Genomic DNA, 18,751 nt, shown 5'->3' with positions numbered 1-18,751 from the left:
AGCTTCCTTAACCTAACTTCCCAATTCAGTTTAGCCAGCTTTCTGTGTCCCCATTGTAGCTCATTTCTAAGTTTAAAACACTAGTCTTCCATCAACATTTTGCCCCTCATGTGAATTTTAATCATAGTATGGTCATTGCTTCCAAGGGGCACCTTCATTATGAATTAATTAATCAGATCTTATTGCACATTAGCCTGCTCTGTGAATGTACTGTGTTTAGACTTTCAAGGAGCTTTTGATATGGGCCCACACAAGAGGTTCGTATCCAAGTTAAAGCGGATGTCATTGAATAATACATGGGCATGGATTGAGAACTAGTTAATGGACAGAGAACAGTAAAGAAAATAAATGGATAATCCTCAGGATGGCAGGATGTGACAAGGTTCATAATCTGTTAATGATTTGGATGTAGGGACCAGGTGTACTATTTCCAAATTTGTTGGTGACATGAGACACGGTGAGAATGTGAGATGAGGAGGATGCATATAGGCTTCAAGGGGCTTTAGGCATACTTATAAATGGGCAAAAACATGGAATTTAACAAAAAAATTGGCAGGGCATTTTCTTCAGCAGAAATGGAGGGTATCTCTTAAATGCTAAGAGGTTCGGAAGTATTATGTCCAAAGGATATGAGTGTCCTTGCCCATGAGTCACAAAGCTATCACACATTTACAGCAAACAATCAGGAAGGCCTTCATCTCAAGGTGTCAGTCCAGTAATCCTCAGTTGTATAGAGCCTTGATGAGATGTCACCTTGAACTTTGATCCACCGTATCCAAGAAAGGGTACACTTGTCACAGAAGGAGTACATCCTGCCATCCTAGAAATTGAGGAGACTGGATCTGCATTCTTACAGGATTCAACAGGGTAAAGTTACAGGAAGAATGGGTCTAAATCAGGAAAGAATGTCTCAAAATAGAGGGCAGGCCATTTAGAGGAGGAGGAAGTTTTTCGCTCAGAGGCTGGTGAATCTTTGGAATTCTCAACTCCAGAGGACAGTAGAGGTCAATCCCTGAGTGCATTCAAAACCAGATAAATAAATGACTACATATTAAAGTCATCCAGGGATATGGAGACAGTGCAGGAAAATCGATGCAAGGTAGAGCTGGCTCAAGGGCTAAAGTTTCCCAATGTTCCTAACTTAAGGAATACAATTCATTAACTTGTTTGCATACATAGCATTGACAACACAGAAAACCTGCTTAATATGTGAAAGGCTTTGGAATGTTGTCTGATAGGAGAACACAAACAGGATTAATGCTTTTCACAGGACTCTGTTCAATGGGAATAGCCAAGTCTGATAAGACAGAAACCTAGCACCATTGTAATGAAAATTCAGCTCAGAAAAGCTGAATTGAAATGGTAGAAGTTATAAGGCAAAGCCAATCAAAATCGTTCCAATGCCTCAAGTCAACATAAAAAAGAAAGTCAATCACATATAAATCAGTAAATGTTTATTTACAAAATTCTTAAGTATTAATCTGTTATCAAATATATATACAGATATGTATACAGAGGGGAAAACCCATTATTTTACATTTCCATACTCACATCACTCCATCCCTCAAAATTATAACAGGGATGCACACTGCCTCAGATAGGGATGCTTCACCAGTATTTACACACACACACACACACACACACTATACATTGTACAGTCAAGTATTCCTCAGTGTAGCACTGCACTGTACAGTACATAGAGGCAAGTCTCCCTGTATTAATTTACCCAATATGAGAGATTGGGTACAATGTAATGAGGAGACCAGTCCACTACAGCACTGAGCACTTCAGCATTTCAACTTCAAGTTCTTAATAAATAGGTTTCATATTCTTTTAAGAAACAGCTGAACACTGGTGTCGAACAACACGCAGTACTGGCTTTCTCAAGTATATAAGTAACTAAGGCAACCATTTTAAACATGAGCCCTATGGACAGACTGACGATTAAATACCAACAACTGAACAAGTTGGGGTCGTCAGTGCTTGGTGCAGATGCTGTGGTTTGCCCCTATATCTGAAGGACCAAGTGCATCAGAACCAGCATTCTGTGCTGCTCCGTTGGCAAATGAAGTTGGGACTCCCACTTGGAAGCAACTGATTTGGTGGGAAAGATGTTTGCAGTGCTGCCCTAGCTCCTTTGGTACACTGCTAAGTAAAGATGAGGGAGAGATGTGGTCTTACCTGGGATCAGAATGAAATAACCTTTCCTCCAGTAAAGTTCAGTTGTTAACCCAGCTATTCCTGACAAACTATTAGTACTGTAGCCAAAGTGGGTTAAGTTAAGGAAATGGTCTGAGGTTGACCACCATCCATCAAGTTGGTGTCTGCCTAATACTTTGCAAAAGACAGAGTGAGGACCAACAAACACGGAGAAAGATGTGGCCTGGTTGCCAAGCAGCAGCAGCATGGCTAAAGGTGTTTATGCATGTCTACTGACCAGAGTAATCCTTCACAACTATTTAATGAACATCTCACATGCATGTGGAGGCTTCCCTCTGTTCAGCTGATATCTTTCATCAAGATTTCAGGGCAATCATTGCACTCCTCCACAGTTAAAGCCATATTAATCATTGTAGTGCTAAAGATAGGTCTCTGAGAAACTTGCTCCTACAAGTTTATTACTAGTTGCTCAAGGGAAAATGCTGCTCTTTTTGACTGTATTTTCCCACTTGCAAAGAAGTCCTGCTCACAGCTGGAAACATTGACTTGTCTGGTCAATTTATGTGCTTTGATTTCAACAGCATGTTGATTCCAGTAAACATATTGTATCAATGTGGGGTCAAAGTGGAGGCAGGAGGGTAAGCATAGAAGATGTCTGCTTGCCTGAAATCAACAAGGTCACAAACAATAAATTTAATTTGCATAAAAACTATAAGCAAACATAATCAGCATCATAGAGCAACTAGTTAAATCATTAATATTTTTACGTGAACATGGTGCCCGCAAGCAATCCACTGACTAAAAGGTTTGGATTTGATTCCCCACATGGTGCTAAGCTGCAGGATCAGAGCTGTTCAAGGGAAGCCTCAGATCTTATGAAATAAGAAAATTAAGTCAGGTAGAATTTCTGCATGCAAACGAGTTTTGTGCAGCAACTGGCCACGAAACACCATGATCCCCTCGATATGAAAGAGAAAGCTACAAGTTACAACTGGTATTCTCTACACCTTGTGGCCACTATCAAGCAAAGAGAGAGAACCCTCACTTACTAGGATGGCAAAACTCAGACACAAATAAGCCAGATCAACATGATATCTCTGAAATATCCACCACTTACTACCCATCAACTGCAAAGTGGTCAAGTGAGTATATTAAAGAACGATAAAATGAAAGACATTTTATATTCACTTTTCACAAATACCCAGTTATTATAGGTCACAGGCAGAGTGGTCAGGTGCAAAGGCTAATTTTATGCAGCGACATCAGGTGTCTTTAGTTATGTAGTGAATGGAGCAAGTGGCTCAGGGAAGATAATTAGATATCTAACTACTGAAATTCTTAATGGCTGGAAACCTCTGATCACAATCAGTACTGTCTTAAGTAAGGGAGATAACTCAAAAATTAAGGAACATTAGGAAAAATTAACAGTCAGAAGCACCATGCAATAGAAATGATCAGGAGTGGTGAGAAAGGAGGGAGAAAAGGAGAGATTCCCGTAGCAGAAAGACAGAGACAGTCCTATCCATGTGGGTAGGTTAGTACTTCATGGCTTCTAGTAAAAACCTTTTAAACAGTCAGATATTCCAGGGATTTTCCTTCAAACGTATACATTTTACCGTTGGTACAGAGAGTATCAATTAATACAAAGAACACAAGCCCTGCACTCATTAACTTCAAGAAACCAGGGTATTGTGACCTGAATTATCACCTTTTTCTTTTGCAAAAAAGTTCTGAATCAATGCAAGTGATCTCAAAAGCCGCTCAAAGTTTGCAACTTTTTCCTGAAAATGAATATCAATAACATTTAAATGAATAAAATCAATTTTCCTTTCTGAAATAATTTGAAACCAATAAATAAAATAAACAGTTATAGTAATGAAGTAAGAGCAACTTTTTACAATCCTCAATACTTTTGCCCTCCACTTCAGTCATGCAGATATAGTACTCCTCACTCAGAGGAGTCTGATTCAGTGTCTGATATCAGCCATTGTTTCAACTCTCAGAGCTAACATACACCAAACACATATCATAGCACCACAAGATAGATATACTTTTTAAAAAGGTAAACGTAGATGTAAATGCAAAACAAAAAAATTGGATGTGCAAACTTCTCTGAATTCAAGTCTATGCTACAGTTTGGATAAATAAATGGGATCAGGTTGTATATAAATAGATCGGGAAAAAGATTGGCACTTCTGGTATCCACATCCTGCCAGTCGTCTGACTCCAGTAAGGATCAATTTCTCAAACCAGCTACTTATTGAGGAAATTCTATGCCAGATATCAAAACTCAATCAGAGAGAGGAGTTTAGAGGCAAAGGTGGATTCTCTTCTGCTCGGGGCATGAGGTTTGGCTTTCTTCTGGAGTCCACAGGTTGGCCGTTGGCTTGGCCCGTGTTAGGATAACATGAGTTTTAACTGTTTTCCCTGAATCTGATTCAGTACATTTACTGTGTCTTTTATCAGAGCTTCAAAAATCCCATCTGCCAACTGCATCTTCACACAAAGTTCATCCTCATCATAATTCACCCATTGGGCTTCCTCCTCATGAAGCTCTTGAACCTGCCAGAAAAAACAGAGGAGGTGTTATTGTTTTTATATAAAGATTTATTTGTTACAGCTCTTTCCTCTCGTACCGGGCAGCATCTGCTCTGAAATCACTCAGACTTCAAGCCTCCCACTTTCCTTGTGTCCATTATCACACAAATGGCCATTCCCATACAGCAGTGGAGCTTGGACAGGAGTTCTGGAGGGCTCGCTGTGAGATCAATGGAGAGTCACTAGTTATTCTTGTACAAAACAATACCAAGGCTGGGAAGGTTAAGGACTGGCTACATAAATTAGGTCTGACCTGAATATTTCCAGCATTTTTTACTTTTATTTGATAAACGAGGCCTGCGTTCTCTTGAGTAAAGATGACTAGGGGATGGATCTAAAGAAGTGACTGAGATGATTAAATAATTTGACAGCAAAAGAAGTGAGAAACTAGTTCCTTTGGCAGGGGATGCTAGAAATAGGACATGCCTGAAAAGACTTAGGCTGATTAGGAGTGATGTGAAGAAGCTTTTTGTCACACAAACAATACTAAAATAATCTGGTTTCTGCCAGCCTTAAAAACTATTGTGACTGTTACAGTATTTCAAAACTAGGGTTGAGAGATAAATGGTAGGTTAAGTAACAGTTAGTATATTGATTTCCTAATTATTCCTAAGTTAAGATACAAATCAGCTATGATTAGGAGTACGAGAACAGATTGAAGGATGCTGCTGGCTTAATCCTGTTCCAACCTGGTTTTGAATTTGATTCCAATGCCACATCTCCTCAGGCCAGTGAGGTCAAGCACTAATATTGCCAGTAACATAATAAACGAGTGGAGATGTTTTACTCAGCACGCACAACCAGAAAGGAATACCCACCACAAGGAAAGAGCTGGTGAGTGTAACTGAATTACACTTTTTGACTTTAGGCTGACCCTCTGCCCTGGTGTAGCTGTGGCCTGACGGTATGACTACTTGAGCTGGTGCAGAGCAGAAACTTTCAACCCTTGCCTAATACATGACCAGCCAGAAGTTCTTGATCCAAAGGGGAAAGAAAAGCAATGATTTGATTTTTTGGCATATCAAGCACCCAATTTTAAAAAAAATTGTGCTTGGACGCATGCCTGCCCCCATTTCTTCACGGAAAGATAATTCTCATGAACTGCTGCTGCCTGGGTGTTGAAGGTACTCCCACAGCACTGCAAGCTCAGGGATTCCAGGAGATTAAACATGTAAATATAAAAGGAAAGGTGATATCTGACCAAATCAAGGCAATGGTGTGGCCTGAAGATAACTGTGTTCTTACAGACCTGTTAAACTCATCAATCTGCTGACACATGTTGTGCCGTGACACACAAACACATGGGAAGGACTGGAAAGGTCTGCAAAAGCCGTCTTCTAATTCTTCTATACTTTTGATTTTGAACTCAAATGGGAATAAAGCAATTTTAAAACCCAAGGATTGTTCAGGGATTGCTGGCACTTCACAGTAGCAAGTTCCTTGACATGCACCAAGTGCTACTCTCACAGTTCAAGCAGTATTAGATGGCTTTCAGACAAGCTGCAGCCAAGGGCTGTGTTCAACGGGAGCTTCAGTCAACAATAAGTAGCTAACTAGTAACTGGGCCACAGACAAATACCCTTCAGACAAAAGCTGAGATTTGCTCCCAGGTAGCTGATCAGCTGGGGCTGTATACAAGTGAATTGAGAAATCACCAGATCTCCACAAGTTAAGGATCTGTCTCTGCAGTAAAAAGCCTGAAGAAAACCAGCTTCTTTTCCCTTCAGCACTTGCTGTAAGCTGTGGCTTTTAATTAATAAGTTACAGATTTGTACATGTGTGAACTAGTCACCCTGTGCCTCCTGAAAACTAATGGAGGCATCTGGAGAAGGAAGATCAAGGAACAGCATTCTGATCAGCACAAGGATTATCTCAGGAAAAGCCATCAATAGGTACCATGGAAGTACGTTGCCAGTCTCTCTCTTTATGCAAAACACCCTGTGCACTTTGTCCCTGTCTTCCTGTCTATGTGTAATGAGGAATGTGTGGGAGAGGGGATGTTAAAGAGTTTTAGTTAGTAGTTGTATGCCAGTAGTTCATAATTATTTGCATTTATTTGTAACAAGCTCTAACGCTTGTTAAGCAAAGAAACCTGATCTGTACTTTCTATAAACCTGGGTCCAAAAGACAGGTATATGAGGAATTCAATGTACTTCTAAATTTAAAAAAAAAATTTTTTGTGGCAACTAAGGAACAGTAGGACTTGATTTTCAGAAAACTACTCCAGTGAGGACCCAAGTTTTAAATTCAATCAAAAAGTTGAAGCATTTTTTGGATTATGGAGGATAGCCAGACAGGTAAGCCAAAGACAGATAAAGCCTTTGTCATTTAAAATAATAGAAATTCAGTTGTATGCTGACGTGTTCATAATCATGATGCAATGTTACAATATAAAACTGAACAGTTCCTAAACTGAAGCATTTACCAAAATATGGTCCACCCGATCACGTTTCTTCCTGCCAAATTTCTTCATCTTCTGCCAGTCTGTCTTCTGATATTGCTCTTGGTTGAATCCAAACAACTTCAGAACTTCATTAGAAATGAAGGTCTGTGAATAGAAGCACAGGAGAAATGGCAGCTGTTGCACACACCCTAAATACACAGACAAAACCACCCCCAATCCATTATCCATCCCTAAAACTGCTCAATGAAGACTTTGACTCTTGGATCTTCTGATTCTTCCCCCATTCTGAATGATGGAAAATTGGATGGAACTCAAAGCATGTTCTATTAAACAAAAATCGCTAAATGCTTGAAAACTTAATTATAATTGAAGTGAATATCATCAGTGAGATCCAAAAGCATACACAATACAACTTTAAGGTAGCATGCAGTACTCCCAGATTGAGAGAAGGTTTGACATTTCACCTTGCCTAAGACCTAGACTGAGAAATGATTAATTATTCACTTAACAATTCACTGCATTATGTGGTTCAGCACTTTGCCAACAGCTTCTTCTAAGAGGCATCTGCTCTGTCAAATTCCAAAAATGTTCTGCCTATAATAGACTATAGGCCATAAGGATCGGTGCTGGTCCTCCACTTTTTGTCATTTACATAAGTGATTTGGATGCGAGCATAAGAGGTACAGTTAGTAAGTTTGCAGATGACACCAAAATTGGAGGTGTAGTGGACAGCGGAGAGGGTTACCTCAGATTACAACAGGATCTTGACCAGATGGGTCAATGGGCTGAGAAATGGCAGATGGAGTTTAATTCAGATAAATGCGAGGTGCTTCATTTTGGGAAAGCTAATCATAGCAGGACTTCTACACTTAATGGTAAGGTCATAGGGAGTGTTGCTGAACAAAGAGACCTTGGAGTGCAGGTTCATAACTCCTTGAAAGTGGAGTCGCAGGTAGATAGGATAATGAAGGCATTTGGTATGCTTTCCTTTATTGGTCAGAGTATTGAGTACAGGAGTTGGGAGGTCATATTGCGGCTGTACAGGACATTGGTTAAGCCACTGTTGGAATATTGCGTGCAATTCTGGTCTTCCTATCGGAAAGATGTTGCGAAACTTGAAAGGGTTCAGAAAAGATTTACAAGGATGTTCCCAGGGTTGGAGGATTTGAGCTATAGGGAGGCTGAACAGGCTGGGGCTGTTTTCCCTGGAGCATCGGAGGTTGAGGGGTGACCTTATAGAGGTTTATAAAATCATGGATAGGATAAATGGACAAAGTCATTTCCCTGGGGTCTAAGAGATAAGAACTAGAGGGCATAGGTTTAGGGTGAGAGAGGAATGATGTAAGAGAGACCTAAGGGGCAACGTTTTCACACAGAGGGTGGTACGTGTATGGAATGAGCTGCCAGAGGAAATGGTGGAGGCTGATACAATTGCGACATTTAAGAGGCATTTGAATGGGTATATGAATAGGAAGGGTTTGAAGGGATATGGGCTGGGTGCTGGCAGGTGGGACTAGATTGGGTTGGGCTATCTGGTCGGCATGGACGGGTTGGACCGAAGGGTCTGTTTCCATGCTGTACACCTCTATGACTATGACTCTATAACTCAAGATCAGAGCTGAGGAAAGTCTTGCAATAAATACTGGGGCTGACATGAATGCATACAGCAGACACAGCATTTCAGGAAGGTCAAATCATTCTCAGTTTAACAGATGAGTTCATCAAAGCTACATGACCTAGCCACTGACCACTGCCTCACGTGGCTCCAGGCAGGAAGTGTTTGATAGGTTTCTCGGCTAACACCACCAGAGGCAAGTAACATGCCCAGAAATGTCGGCGTGGGAAATAGTTCAGTTCAAATTGAAGACACAAGTGTAGAGTTATAAAGACAATACAAAGGAAATGAACAGTCCCAAATTTGCTCTATGAATGAAAAGCTGATTTACACATGCCCATTCTCAGCCCCTGGCAAAGTGCAACGCTTCACAAACTGTACTCAAAGGGAAGTCAGGCTAGACAATGAGCAGCTTGATGTTGACTTTAGATCGTGGTAAAAAGTTCACATGGCAGTGTTGCAAGTCTGAGTTACTGGAAGGAGTCATCCAGTGTACACTTCAATGTCAGTGCCACAGTAAAATAAAAGTTGCATTGTTGTAATAGTAAAGAACTTGGTCGTCGTGCTGGACTTTTTAAACCAATGCTCAAGTCATCCACCTTAACCTCAAAAGGGCCAAAAAAACTTGCAAACATATATCACTTTTCACGCTTGTAACATGCTCTTTGTAACAAGTAATGCCACTATTATAATATAGTCAAAAGCTGCAACAAACGTTTACACAGCATGTTCCCACAAATTAGAGAAACGGTTCAGGAAACGTTTAGCCATACTGACTCATGTAGATTGACCAGGAACCATAAGAGTGAACTCCACTCCTCTTCAAAGTAGCACCAAAAATCTTTTTAAAAACTCACCGAAGGGGGAAAATAGAGCCTCACTTTGAAAACAATATTTCAGTACTGCACCAGGACCGTCATCCAGGATTTCACTGAAGCTTTTGCTTAATCCCCTCTGCTGACTGAGGAAGAGTGCCACTGAGCCATGGCTAACACTCAGAGCTATTACATTGTCTCTCCAGTTGGGAGTAAAATGAGGTTCCTCGAGGATCATCGGGGAGATCAGAGTAAAATGGGGCTCCTCAGTTCCTGACCTTACTTACACCATAAGGTCAGAAGTGCGGATGGTTGCACAATATTCAGTACCAAAGGCAACAAGATCTGGGCAATATGCAGGTTTGAACTGGCAGGAGGCAAGTAATATTCACACCAAAACTACCAGTCGATGACATCTCCAGTAGAAGACCTATGACCAGTGGTGGGCCATAAGGATCGGTGCTGGATCCACTGCTTTTCATCATATACATAAATTATTTGGATGTAAACACGGAACAGTGTGGTTAGTAAGTTTGCAGATGACACCAAAATTGGAGGTATAGTGGACAGTGAAGAAAGTTCAGATTACAACAGGATCGTGCTCACATGGGATGAGAAGTGGCAGATGAAGTTTAATTTAGATAAATGTGAGGTGCTGCATTTTGGAAAGGCAAATCAGGGCAGGACTTTTATACTCAATGGTAAAGTCTGGGAAGCATTGCTGAACAAAGAGACCTCAGGGTGCAGGTTCACAGTTCCTTAAAAGTGGAGTGACAAGTAAACAGGATAGTGAAAGTGGCATTTGGTATGTTTGCCTTTTTTGGTCAGAGCATTGAATATAGGAGTCTGGAGGTCGTGTTGTGGCTGAACAGGACACTGATTAGGCCTCTTTTATAATACCGTGTGCAATTCTGGATTCCCTGCTCTCAGAAGGATGTTGTGAATCATGAAAGGGTTATGCAAAGGTTTACAAGGATGTTGTCAGGTTTGGGGGGTGGGGTTTCTGCAATAGGAAGAGGATGAATTGGTTGGGGCTATTTTCTCTGGAGCATCATAGGCTGAGGTGCAACTGTAAAATCATGAAGGGCAAGATAGGGTGAATAGAGAAGCCTTTTCTCCAGTGTAGACAAATCCAAAACTAGAGGGCATAAGTGAGAGGGGAAACATTTCAAAGGAACCTAAGGGGTAGCTTTTTCATGCAGAGGATGGTGTATATATGGAAGGAGCTGCCAGAGAAAGTGGACGGGGCTGGCATAATCACGATATTTAAAAGGCATCTGGATGCATATATGAATAGGAAGGGTTTAAGAGGGAAATGGGCCAAATGTTGGCAAGTGGAATGAGATTTTATCTCGGATAACTGGTCAGCATGGACAAGTTGAACTGAAGGGTCTGTTTCTGAGCTGTACATCTCTACGACTCTAAGAGACAATTTAACCAATGGCTCTTGACATTCAATGGTGTTACCATTACTGAATCTTCCACAATGAACATCATCGGAGTTACCATGGACCAGAAACTCATCTGGACTCATTATATAGACACTGTGGGCTACAAGGGCAGGTCAGAGGCTTGGAATACTATGGTGTATAACTCACCTCCTGATTCCCCAAAGCAAATCCACAGAGTACAAAGCATAAGAGTGTGATGGAATACACCCCACTTGCCTGGATGAGTGCAGCTCCAGTAACACACAAAATGCGTGACACCATCCAGGACAAAGCAACCCACTTGATTGGCACTACACCCACAAGCAGCCATGCCCTCCACCACCCTCCACTCAGTAGCAGCAGTGTGTACAATCTACAAGATGGATTGCAGAAATTCAAAAGATCTTTAGCCAGATCCTCCCAAATCTATGACCATTTAGATCTAGAAGGACAGGAGCAGCAGATACACAGGACCGACACCTGCAAAAGCCCCTCTAAACCACTAACCATCCTAACTTTGAAAAATATCACTGGTTCTTCAGCTCTGCGGTATCAGATTCCTGGAATTCCCTCCCTGAGGGCATTGTGGGTCTACGTACAGCGCATGGACTGCAGTGGTTACAAAAGATAGCGCACTGGGTTCACAAAAGCAACTAGGATTGGCCAGCCAGCGATGCCCAGACCCTGAGAGTCATTTTTAAAAATGTCAATTGAGGAGTTTAGAGTTAAAATCGGGTTCCTTGGTGCTCAATGAGTTCATTCATGGAATGTGGGCATCACTGGCGATCCAGCATTTATTACCCCTTCCTACTTGTCCTTGACAAAACAGTGCTGAGCTTTACCCACAATTTCATTAGGTAGGGACTTCCAAGAAGCAGTGACAGATTTCCAAGTCAGGATAGTGGCCACTGTTTACGAGTTGAGTCACTCACTTAATCTACATATTTTAGCTCCAACCAGCATCACGCTTGCAACATTATTACTGACAAGTAGGACAAAGGGATTACATGGAGTTATTACCTTCACTTCATTTAAATTCTGTGGGTTCCTCGCTCGTTTGAAGAAAGCAGAGCTAATTCGGCTGGGCTTCATCCATGGAGGTTGGCTGGCACTGGGGTCTTCAGAAAACATCTCAGTGAAAATTTCTCTAGTCAAGTTAAATACAAGCTGGAAGAAGAGTAACAGAGAAAAGATCATATTAGATATGCCCTCTCACACCCCCCTCAAAAAAAAACTTACTAGATCTTAACAACGAAAGAAAAAGGGAATACTGCTCAAAATATATAAAATAGCAACTGTTTGCTCCATGATCTGAACCAAGGATAAATTTAGAATTTCACTGATTGCAGGGGAGAAGGCAAAAGAGAGATTAGAGAAAGGGTTTAATCTGATTGCAGAACTATCAAGGGTAGGTGCAGATGTATTAGATAAGATTACCTGCATAATACTAAGGAAGGCACCACAACACAAAAGGAGGCAAATCTTTGAAACAAAATGAATGACATCTGTGGGACATGCTGTAAATAGAAAGCAAACTATCATGGCTCCAATTATTACCTCCTAAAATTTGACCAGAGGATTGGACGGCAGCTAACTCCTCGTTCAATACAAGAAAAACAGGAATTTCTCAATCAATTAGTTTTGCTTCATTTGTTGGTAAGAGTTAAAAATATGGAGTGAAGTACGAGCACTTGAAGCGACAGTAGCTAATCAGGAGCAATTAGCATGAATTTCTAATGAGCAGATTGTGAACTAACAAACAATTTGACAAGGTTGTATTAATAAAAGAACCGCTTAGTGGGGAACAACATGTACATGGTTTATGTGGATTTTCAAATTATTTCAAGAAGTTGCCTCTGAGACGACATATGACGAAAGTCAAGGGGAACATAGTCAAATGGATAGAGGTGGTTGGGAAAATGCAAGGGTCAGGGTAAAGTAAAGATTTCACACGAGAAAGGTGGGGAGAATGGAAGGGACCCACAGGAGCCCATGCTCAGATTGCCCTTAATTGTTATAGTAATAAACACAATCTTGACGTGGGAATTTAAGAGAAGGAAACTAAATGATTCCAACTTGGGTTAACGGGCCAGAGATAGCAGTGACAGATATAGAAGAATATTTACTGGAAGATGGAATTGAAGTTGAGAGTGAGATGAAGTAATGCATTGAGTGGACAAGAAAAGGAATTACACCTGAAATGTTAAGATCCTAAACAGATTAGAGAAAAAGGCCATATAGTATTCAAAATACAGGCCATTTAAGGTGATAGATAAGGCCATTAAGAAAAAAAAACAAGCTCTTCCAAATGCACACAAACAATTTAAGCCACATTAAGTTATGTAAGATCTTAGAATATTTTGGTCAATTTTAGGAACCTCAACATGGTGCAAATTCTCAAGATGTTATCAGGAAAAGAGGTAAAGATATGAACACAGATTGAGAAGTTCAACTTTAAGGCTTTCTTCATCTGAAAATTATAGTGACCCATGGAAGATCAAGATTCTAGAGAGTTTTAAGAAGGTGATTAATAATCATATATTGTATCAACCACCAATGGAAAGACAGAAATGATACAGAAGAATTCGAAAAAATACTGAGTGACTGGAAGGGACGCCATATATTTGGTAAATAGAAACAAACTATAGATTCTCAGAGTGGGCAAAGTTATAGCAGATGGGATTTAATGGATAACAGGATGATGATGATGATGATGATAAATTAATAATGTGTGAGTATAAACAGTGGAGAAAAAAGGGTCTTTGAATTTTTAGGGAAGGGGCAAAATCGTAAATTGAATTCAAAGCAGTCATCAGGATCGAGATAATGTTTTTAACATGCTCTGTTATACACATCATCAAACAGAGCTGCTGTGGAGCACTATTAACCCACACCTTTCTTGCTGAACTTAGAAAAAGTAATTGCGTGTTCAAACACAAAAGCTGGATCTCACCTCACAATAAGCTCTTTTGCTCACACTCTCTACATCTTTCCATTTATTATTCCCAAGATAGTCTGGCGGTACTTGTAGATCTCCTAGATCATGGCCAAGTTCCTGCAACTTCCACAGCTCCTCAGCCGCTGCATGAACCATCTTCTCAACCTCTAAAACATCATGAGGTACAGCAAAGTAAGGTTCCTCCTGGATTTTCAGAGGCACATCCTTTGGAGACTGGGCCTCCTGCACTGGCTGCTGCACTTTGCTACAGCTCAGCCCAAAGTCCTCATCAAACCAATCTTGGTCATCTACCAGGTCATCGAGCAGCTCGCGACTCAATTCCAACTCTGCCAGGCGTTTGGCCAATTCTTCCTGCCCACTTGTGCCAAACACCGGGCTGCCCTGTTGCAAAGTACACAAACTGTTGGTCAATCAAGAAACTTAAGGTCAGGAACAAAAAAATGATGGAACTCGTTTCAAAACATTAAATGAACAATAAATGGTTTTAATAAACTGTGAAATCAAAGCATGACACCGGGAGACAAACAAACAAGAATCATTTTTTTATATCTCAGAGTATGTCTGACGTGTCAGACACCGGCTGGAATTCATTTCCAATTTATTCTCAGCCATGTAATGAAAGTCAAGGTTTCCACATGGAGTGAGATCCAGAACATTAAACAGTATATTTTGTTAGACTGAGTACTCAAACTCAATACACAATTCAAAAATGGTCACTAAATCCTTGAGAAATAATCAGTTGCACTAATACATGTTTTGAGAATTGATGGGCAAGGTAGAAAATACAGAGACATCAGAAATTTTAAGAATATTCCCCACACAGGATAAATGCTTTATACTCCTTTTTAAGTCTTTTTAAGTTTTTGGCCGTAATCAAGGTGGAGTGAAAAAAAATCTTTACAAAGTTGCAAAGTATCACAAGTCGTCTTCCTGAGCTTCAAAAATAAACTTGTTATGAAAAGAACATGTCACACTTATCCATTAGATGTGATGAATATTTCATGAGGCTCACAAAGGGAGATATCCCACTGCTGACTATCATGGAGTGTGGAGGATGGGGAGAATACAGCTTTTCAACAGTTTCGGGTCAGATACATTGTGATGAAACCAGTGAATATCCTTCAAACTATGCAACCACAAGAAATATGGCTAGTTACAATTAACCATTGAGAAAGTAATGTCCATTTTAGGAAACTGATACAGGTTGTTCAAATCTTTGCTGAATCAGAATCTAAGCATGGAGAATTTCTTCATCTACTAACTGTTGTGTACTTAGGGGAATGAATGATTCCAGACTGAACGTTCTGAGCTTCAGTTTTCCAAAATCAGATCACCTTCAGTTGACTGCTGCACCCCTTTTATATTCCTGCACTTTATAGGGAAACACAAATATTGACAAATCAGAAGAGCATGTGTCAGTTGAGTCAGGATGTTGCTGTGCCAAATCAAAGCGACCCAAGCACCTATTTCAGTGATTTCCTACATTGAATGCTCAGAAAGGAATGGACAGTATGAGAACTTGTCAAACACTTTCATGAAAAGAGCTGCTTGTCCAATCAATGTTAATATGTGCAAACCATAAACCCTTCTGTTCTTCTAATCAGATGGTCCTCCAGGCTCGGGACTTTGCTTTAGAACACTACACTGAAAAAACTGTGTGTGCACTGAATTAGCCAGAGATTGAAAAGCATGATTCAAAACTTAGTTTAAAAGATCCTCTTTAAAAACACTGCCTCCCTTTGAGTGAAGGACAGAAAAGTGCAGGAGGAAAAGGTTTGAATTTCAATAGCAATCGTTAATTTCTAAACTCAATAATTACACAGTGCAAATGGTCACTAAATCCTTGAGAAATAATCAGTTGCACTAATACATGTTTTGAGAATTGATGGGCAAGGTAGAAAATACAGAGACATCAGAAATTTTAAGAATATTCCCCACAGCTTGATTTGATCACCCACAAACATATTTAACAATTTATCAAGATATTCCTCACAACAGTCTTTGGTAATGGGTCCTTGGTAAAGGGGAACATTAAGGGTAATGTCTGAAAATGATGACCTGCAAAATGTGCCTGAAAAAAGTAGAGTTGTATTTTGACATATTGTTAGGGAAACAATGACAATCCTAGAAGTATGTTAAAACGTGGGAATTTAACAAGCTCTGGAAGTATTCATAAAACAATTGCATTGATGCTTTGATACAGATAACACTTCAATTCTTGAAATTAAAATCCATCCCAAAACAGGTTCAAAATTAATACTTACAGGTCGGGGACAAAGATCTGGAGATAATACTTCCTCCTTATCATCATCACTATCATCTCTTTCAGATGTCTCCAATTGGATAACAGTCTTGTGTTCCTCCTCTCGATCCTTGGAAGGTGACCTAGGCAAGGATTCAACATCCAATTTGCACCGTAATCCTTGATTAGTAAGTTGGATCTTCTCAGCTCGAGACTTCTTGATTTCTTGCAATTGTTCAACAGTGTCCTTGACAAAGGAAGATAGTATTATATCAACCAAAGAATTGGCCTTTGAATCACTGCTCCTCAGATCATCTCCTTTAAAGTCTTCACTATCCTCATGATTATCCTTGGGTTCCTCTCCTTTAATGTCCACGTGCTCCTCATGGATTTCCTCAGATTCAGGCTCGAGGAATGGTACTTTAAACTGAGCCTCAAGTTGCTCCTTTTCCCTGTTCAGTAAATCCAACAGAGGAGTTGAAGAGTTCTCATGGATACTTAGTGAAAACCCCTCCCTTTGTGCACTGGAAGAACACACAGACACATCGATGTTGATTTTGGTTTCTGTCTCCAGTACTGCCTTGGATGCCTTCTCTATGAACACATCATTCTGGTTGATGTTTTCTTCATTCTGGTCTTTACTCAAGTTTGCCAATCGTTCCTCCTCACCAGACTTGGACAAGCTCTCTCTTAAATTTTGGTCATCTCCAAAAGTTTCCACTGCCTTGCTCGATTCATTAATAATGTGTAGCAAGTCAAACTTACTTGGCTCAGGAAACTGATCACTTGCATTTTGATCATTCAAATTGTTTTTAAATGAACTGAGCTTGAAGTCTACTTGCTCTCCAGGAGTATTACTGAGCTCAAACTCGCCCACCTGCAGTTCTGCTACTTCTTTTGAAAGCTCTGGCTTTTCTCCTCCATCACAACTTGTTTTGTAGTCTTGACCTAATTTAAGTGCCACAAGTAGGTCCTCTTCATCTTCTGTTGTATCGATGGCATCCTCATAATGTTCAGGTAGAAGGGAAATCTTATGAGGGGGAGCAAAGATGCCACATTTGTCCTTACAGGTGAAGTACTCAACACCATCATATGTCCCATTATTACTGCCTTCTGGCTTATCCAGCTCCACTCCAGACCAAAAGCCACTGGCGAAGCTAGTTCTGCCCTTGAAGCGAAGTGTCCCTGGTTGGATGCCACTAACTAAAATTCTTGCACCAATTTGAAATTCAGGCAGCTCATCGGTTTCGGGCAACATGGCTGTTGGGGTGTGACACGGAGAGGGAGAGTGTGATGGCATGGGAGTCTGTTCCTCATTGCTAGCATCACTTTGCTCTTCATTTCTGCTCTTCTCAGTTGGTGATTTTAAGTCTACAAGTTGTTCTGAGTGTACGCTACCACAGCTGGGAGAGTATTTCTCACCCGGCTGCTCACTGATTTCATCATCCACACTGATACTTGGTGAAACACTTCGAGAAAGCTTCTCCCCTTCATTCATTCCCTCCTGCTTGAAATGCTCAGGACAGGAGAGCACTTGGGCCTCAGTGAGATTTTTGTCACTGGCGATTTTGATTCTTAGCAAAAGGGCTTCTGCAGACTCCAGGCCAGCTTTGCAACTCCCACCGTGTAAACTTTCATCGAGGTCTTCATTCCTCCTTAGCAATGACTCAAAATTTTCTGAGTAAGTTGCTTCCTTTCCTTGGGAAAGGTACTCAAAATCTTGAGAATACGAATCATTCTCTGATGGAGTTCTTTTCAATTCTCCAGAGTCAGATAGCGCAGATGCAATGAAGGTGCCCGACTTAACTGATCTGACAATCTTCACAGAACTGGCTGAATGATCACTTGCACCGTCCTCCTCATCAGGATAGCCGTCCTTGTGCAAGTAATATTCCTCATCCTTCAAGTCCTCAACAAGCTCAGCTACTAAAGGCTGTTCTGTGTCATCAGATAGGACTCTGTTTAGTGGAGTCAATTCCTTAATATGCTCAGGGATGTTGATGTGCTGTAGTTTCTCAATGTCTAATTTCAGCAAGGGTTCAGATTGATCAGATTGCCGAGACAGGCCTAGTACATCCTCGACATCAGAGTCTTCTGATTTTAGATGATCAAGTTCCTCCTGGATATCATCTTGCCCAGATTGATGACTGGACACAACACTTTCATCACCAGAACCATCCTCTGGCCTAAATGCCAACTGATCTGGCATACGACTATATTCAAGAGCTCCTGCCACATTATCCAGCCCTTCAACAAAGTCAGGTCGAGATTTCAAATGACATTTGAAAACTGGAGAAGGACTCCTAGAGGAGTCATCAGGTCGACTATCGAAGACTGCAGACTTGCTTCGATCTGATGCATACAGTTCGCTGAGCAAGTTGGATTTCTGCCCATCTGGACTCAACGATCTTTGATCTGTAAAAATAAGCAATGTATTTATAACTCGGTTTCTATAAAGTAAGTGCCTGCATATAATGTCTTTCACAAAGATTGATCCCTAAAATCACCTTGTCACAAACTCCAAAACC

The 18,751-nt window shown here is 40.7% G+C and overlaps 1 protein-coding gene across 7 annotated transcripts in view; it reads right to left on the bottom strand.

The window, feature by feature from the left end:
* Positions 1–1,432: 1,432 nt before the first annotated feature.
* cep350 (centrosomal protein 350) overlaps positions 1,433–18,751 on the bottom strand; it is a 142,259-nt gene continuing 124,940 nt past the window's right edge. For all 7 annotated transcript variants that reach the window (XM_043699939.2, XM_087990930.1, XM_043699938.2 and 4 more), the window contains 5 exons: positions 16,246–18,638; positions 13,976–14,362; positions 12,043–12,189; positions 7,184–7,306; positions 1,433–4,722 (listed from right to left, as the gene is read on the bottom strand). In XM_043699939.2, the coding sequence (XP_043555874.2) occupies positions 4,558–4,722; positions 7,184–7,306; positions 12,043–12,189; positions 13,976–14,362; positions 16,246–18,638 (3,215 nt within the window). In that variant the 3' untranslated portion in view covers positions 1,433–4,557. The remainder of the gene's footprint in view (positions 4,723–7,183; positions 7,307–12,042; positions 12,190–13,975; positions 14,363–16,245; positions 18,639–18,751) is intronic.

Source organism: Chiloscyllium plagiosum, unplaced genomic scaffold (genome assembly GCF_037043375.1).
Source record: "Chiloscyllium plagiosum isolate Xiang-an unplaced genomic scaffold, Cpla_swu_hap1 HiC_scaffold_9, whole genome shotgun sequence".
Classification (NCBI taxonomy): domain Eukaryota; kingdom Metazoa; phylum Chordata; class Chondrichthyes; order Orectolobiformes; family Hemiscylliidae; genus Chiloscyllium; species Chiloscyllium plagiosum.
This window is presented reverse-complemented; position numbering and strand designations above follow the sequence as displayed.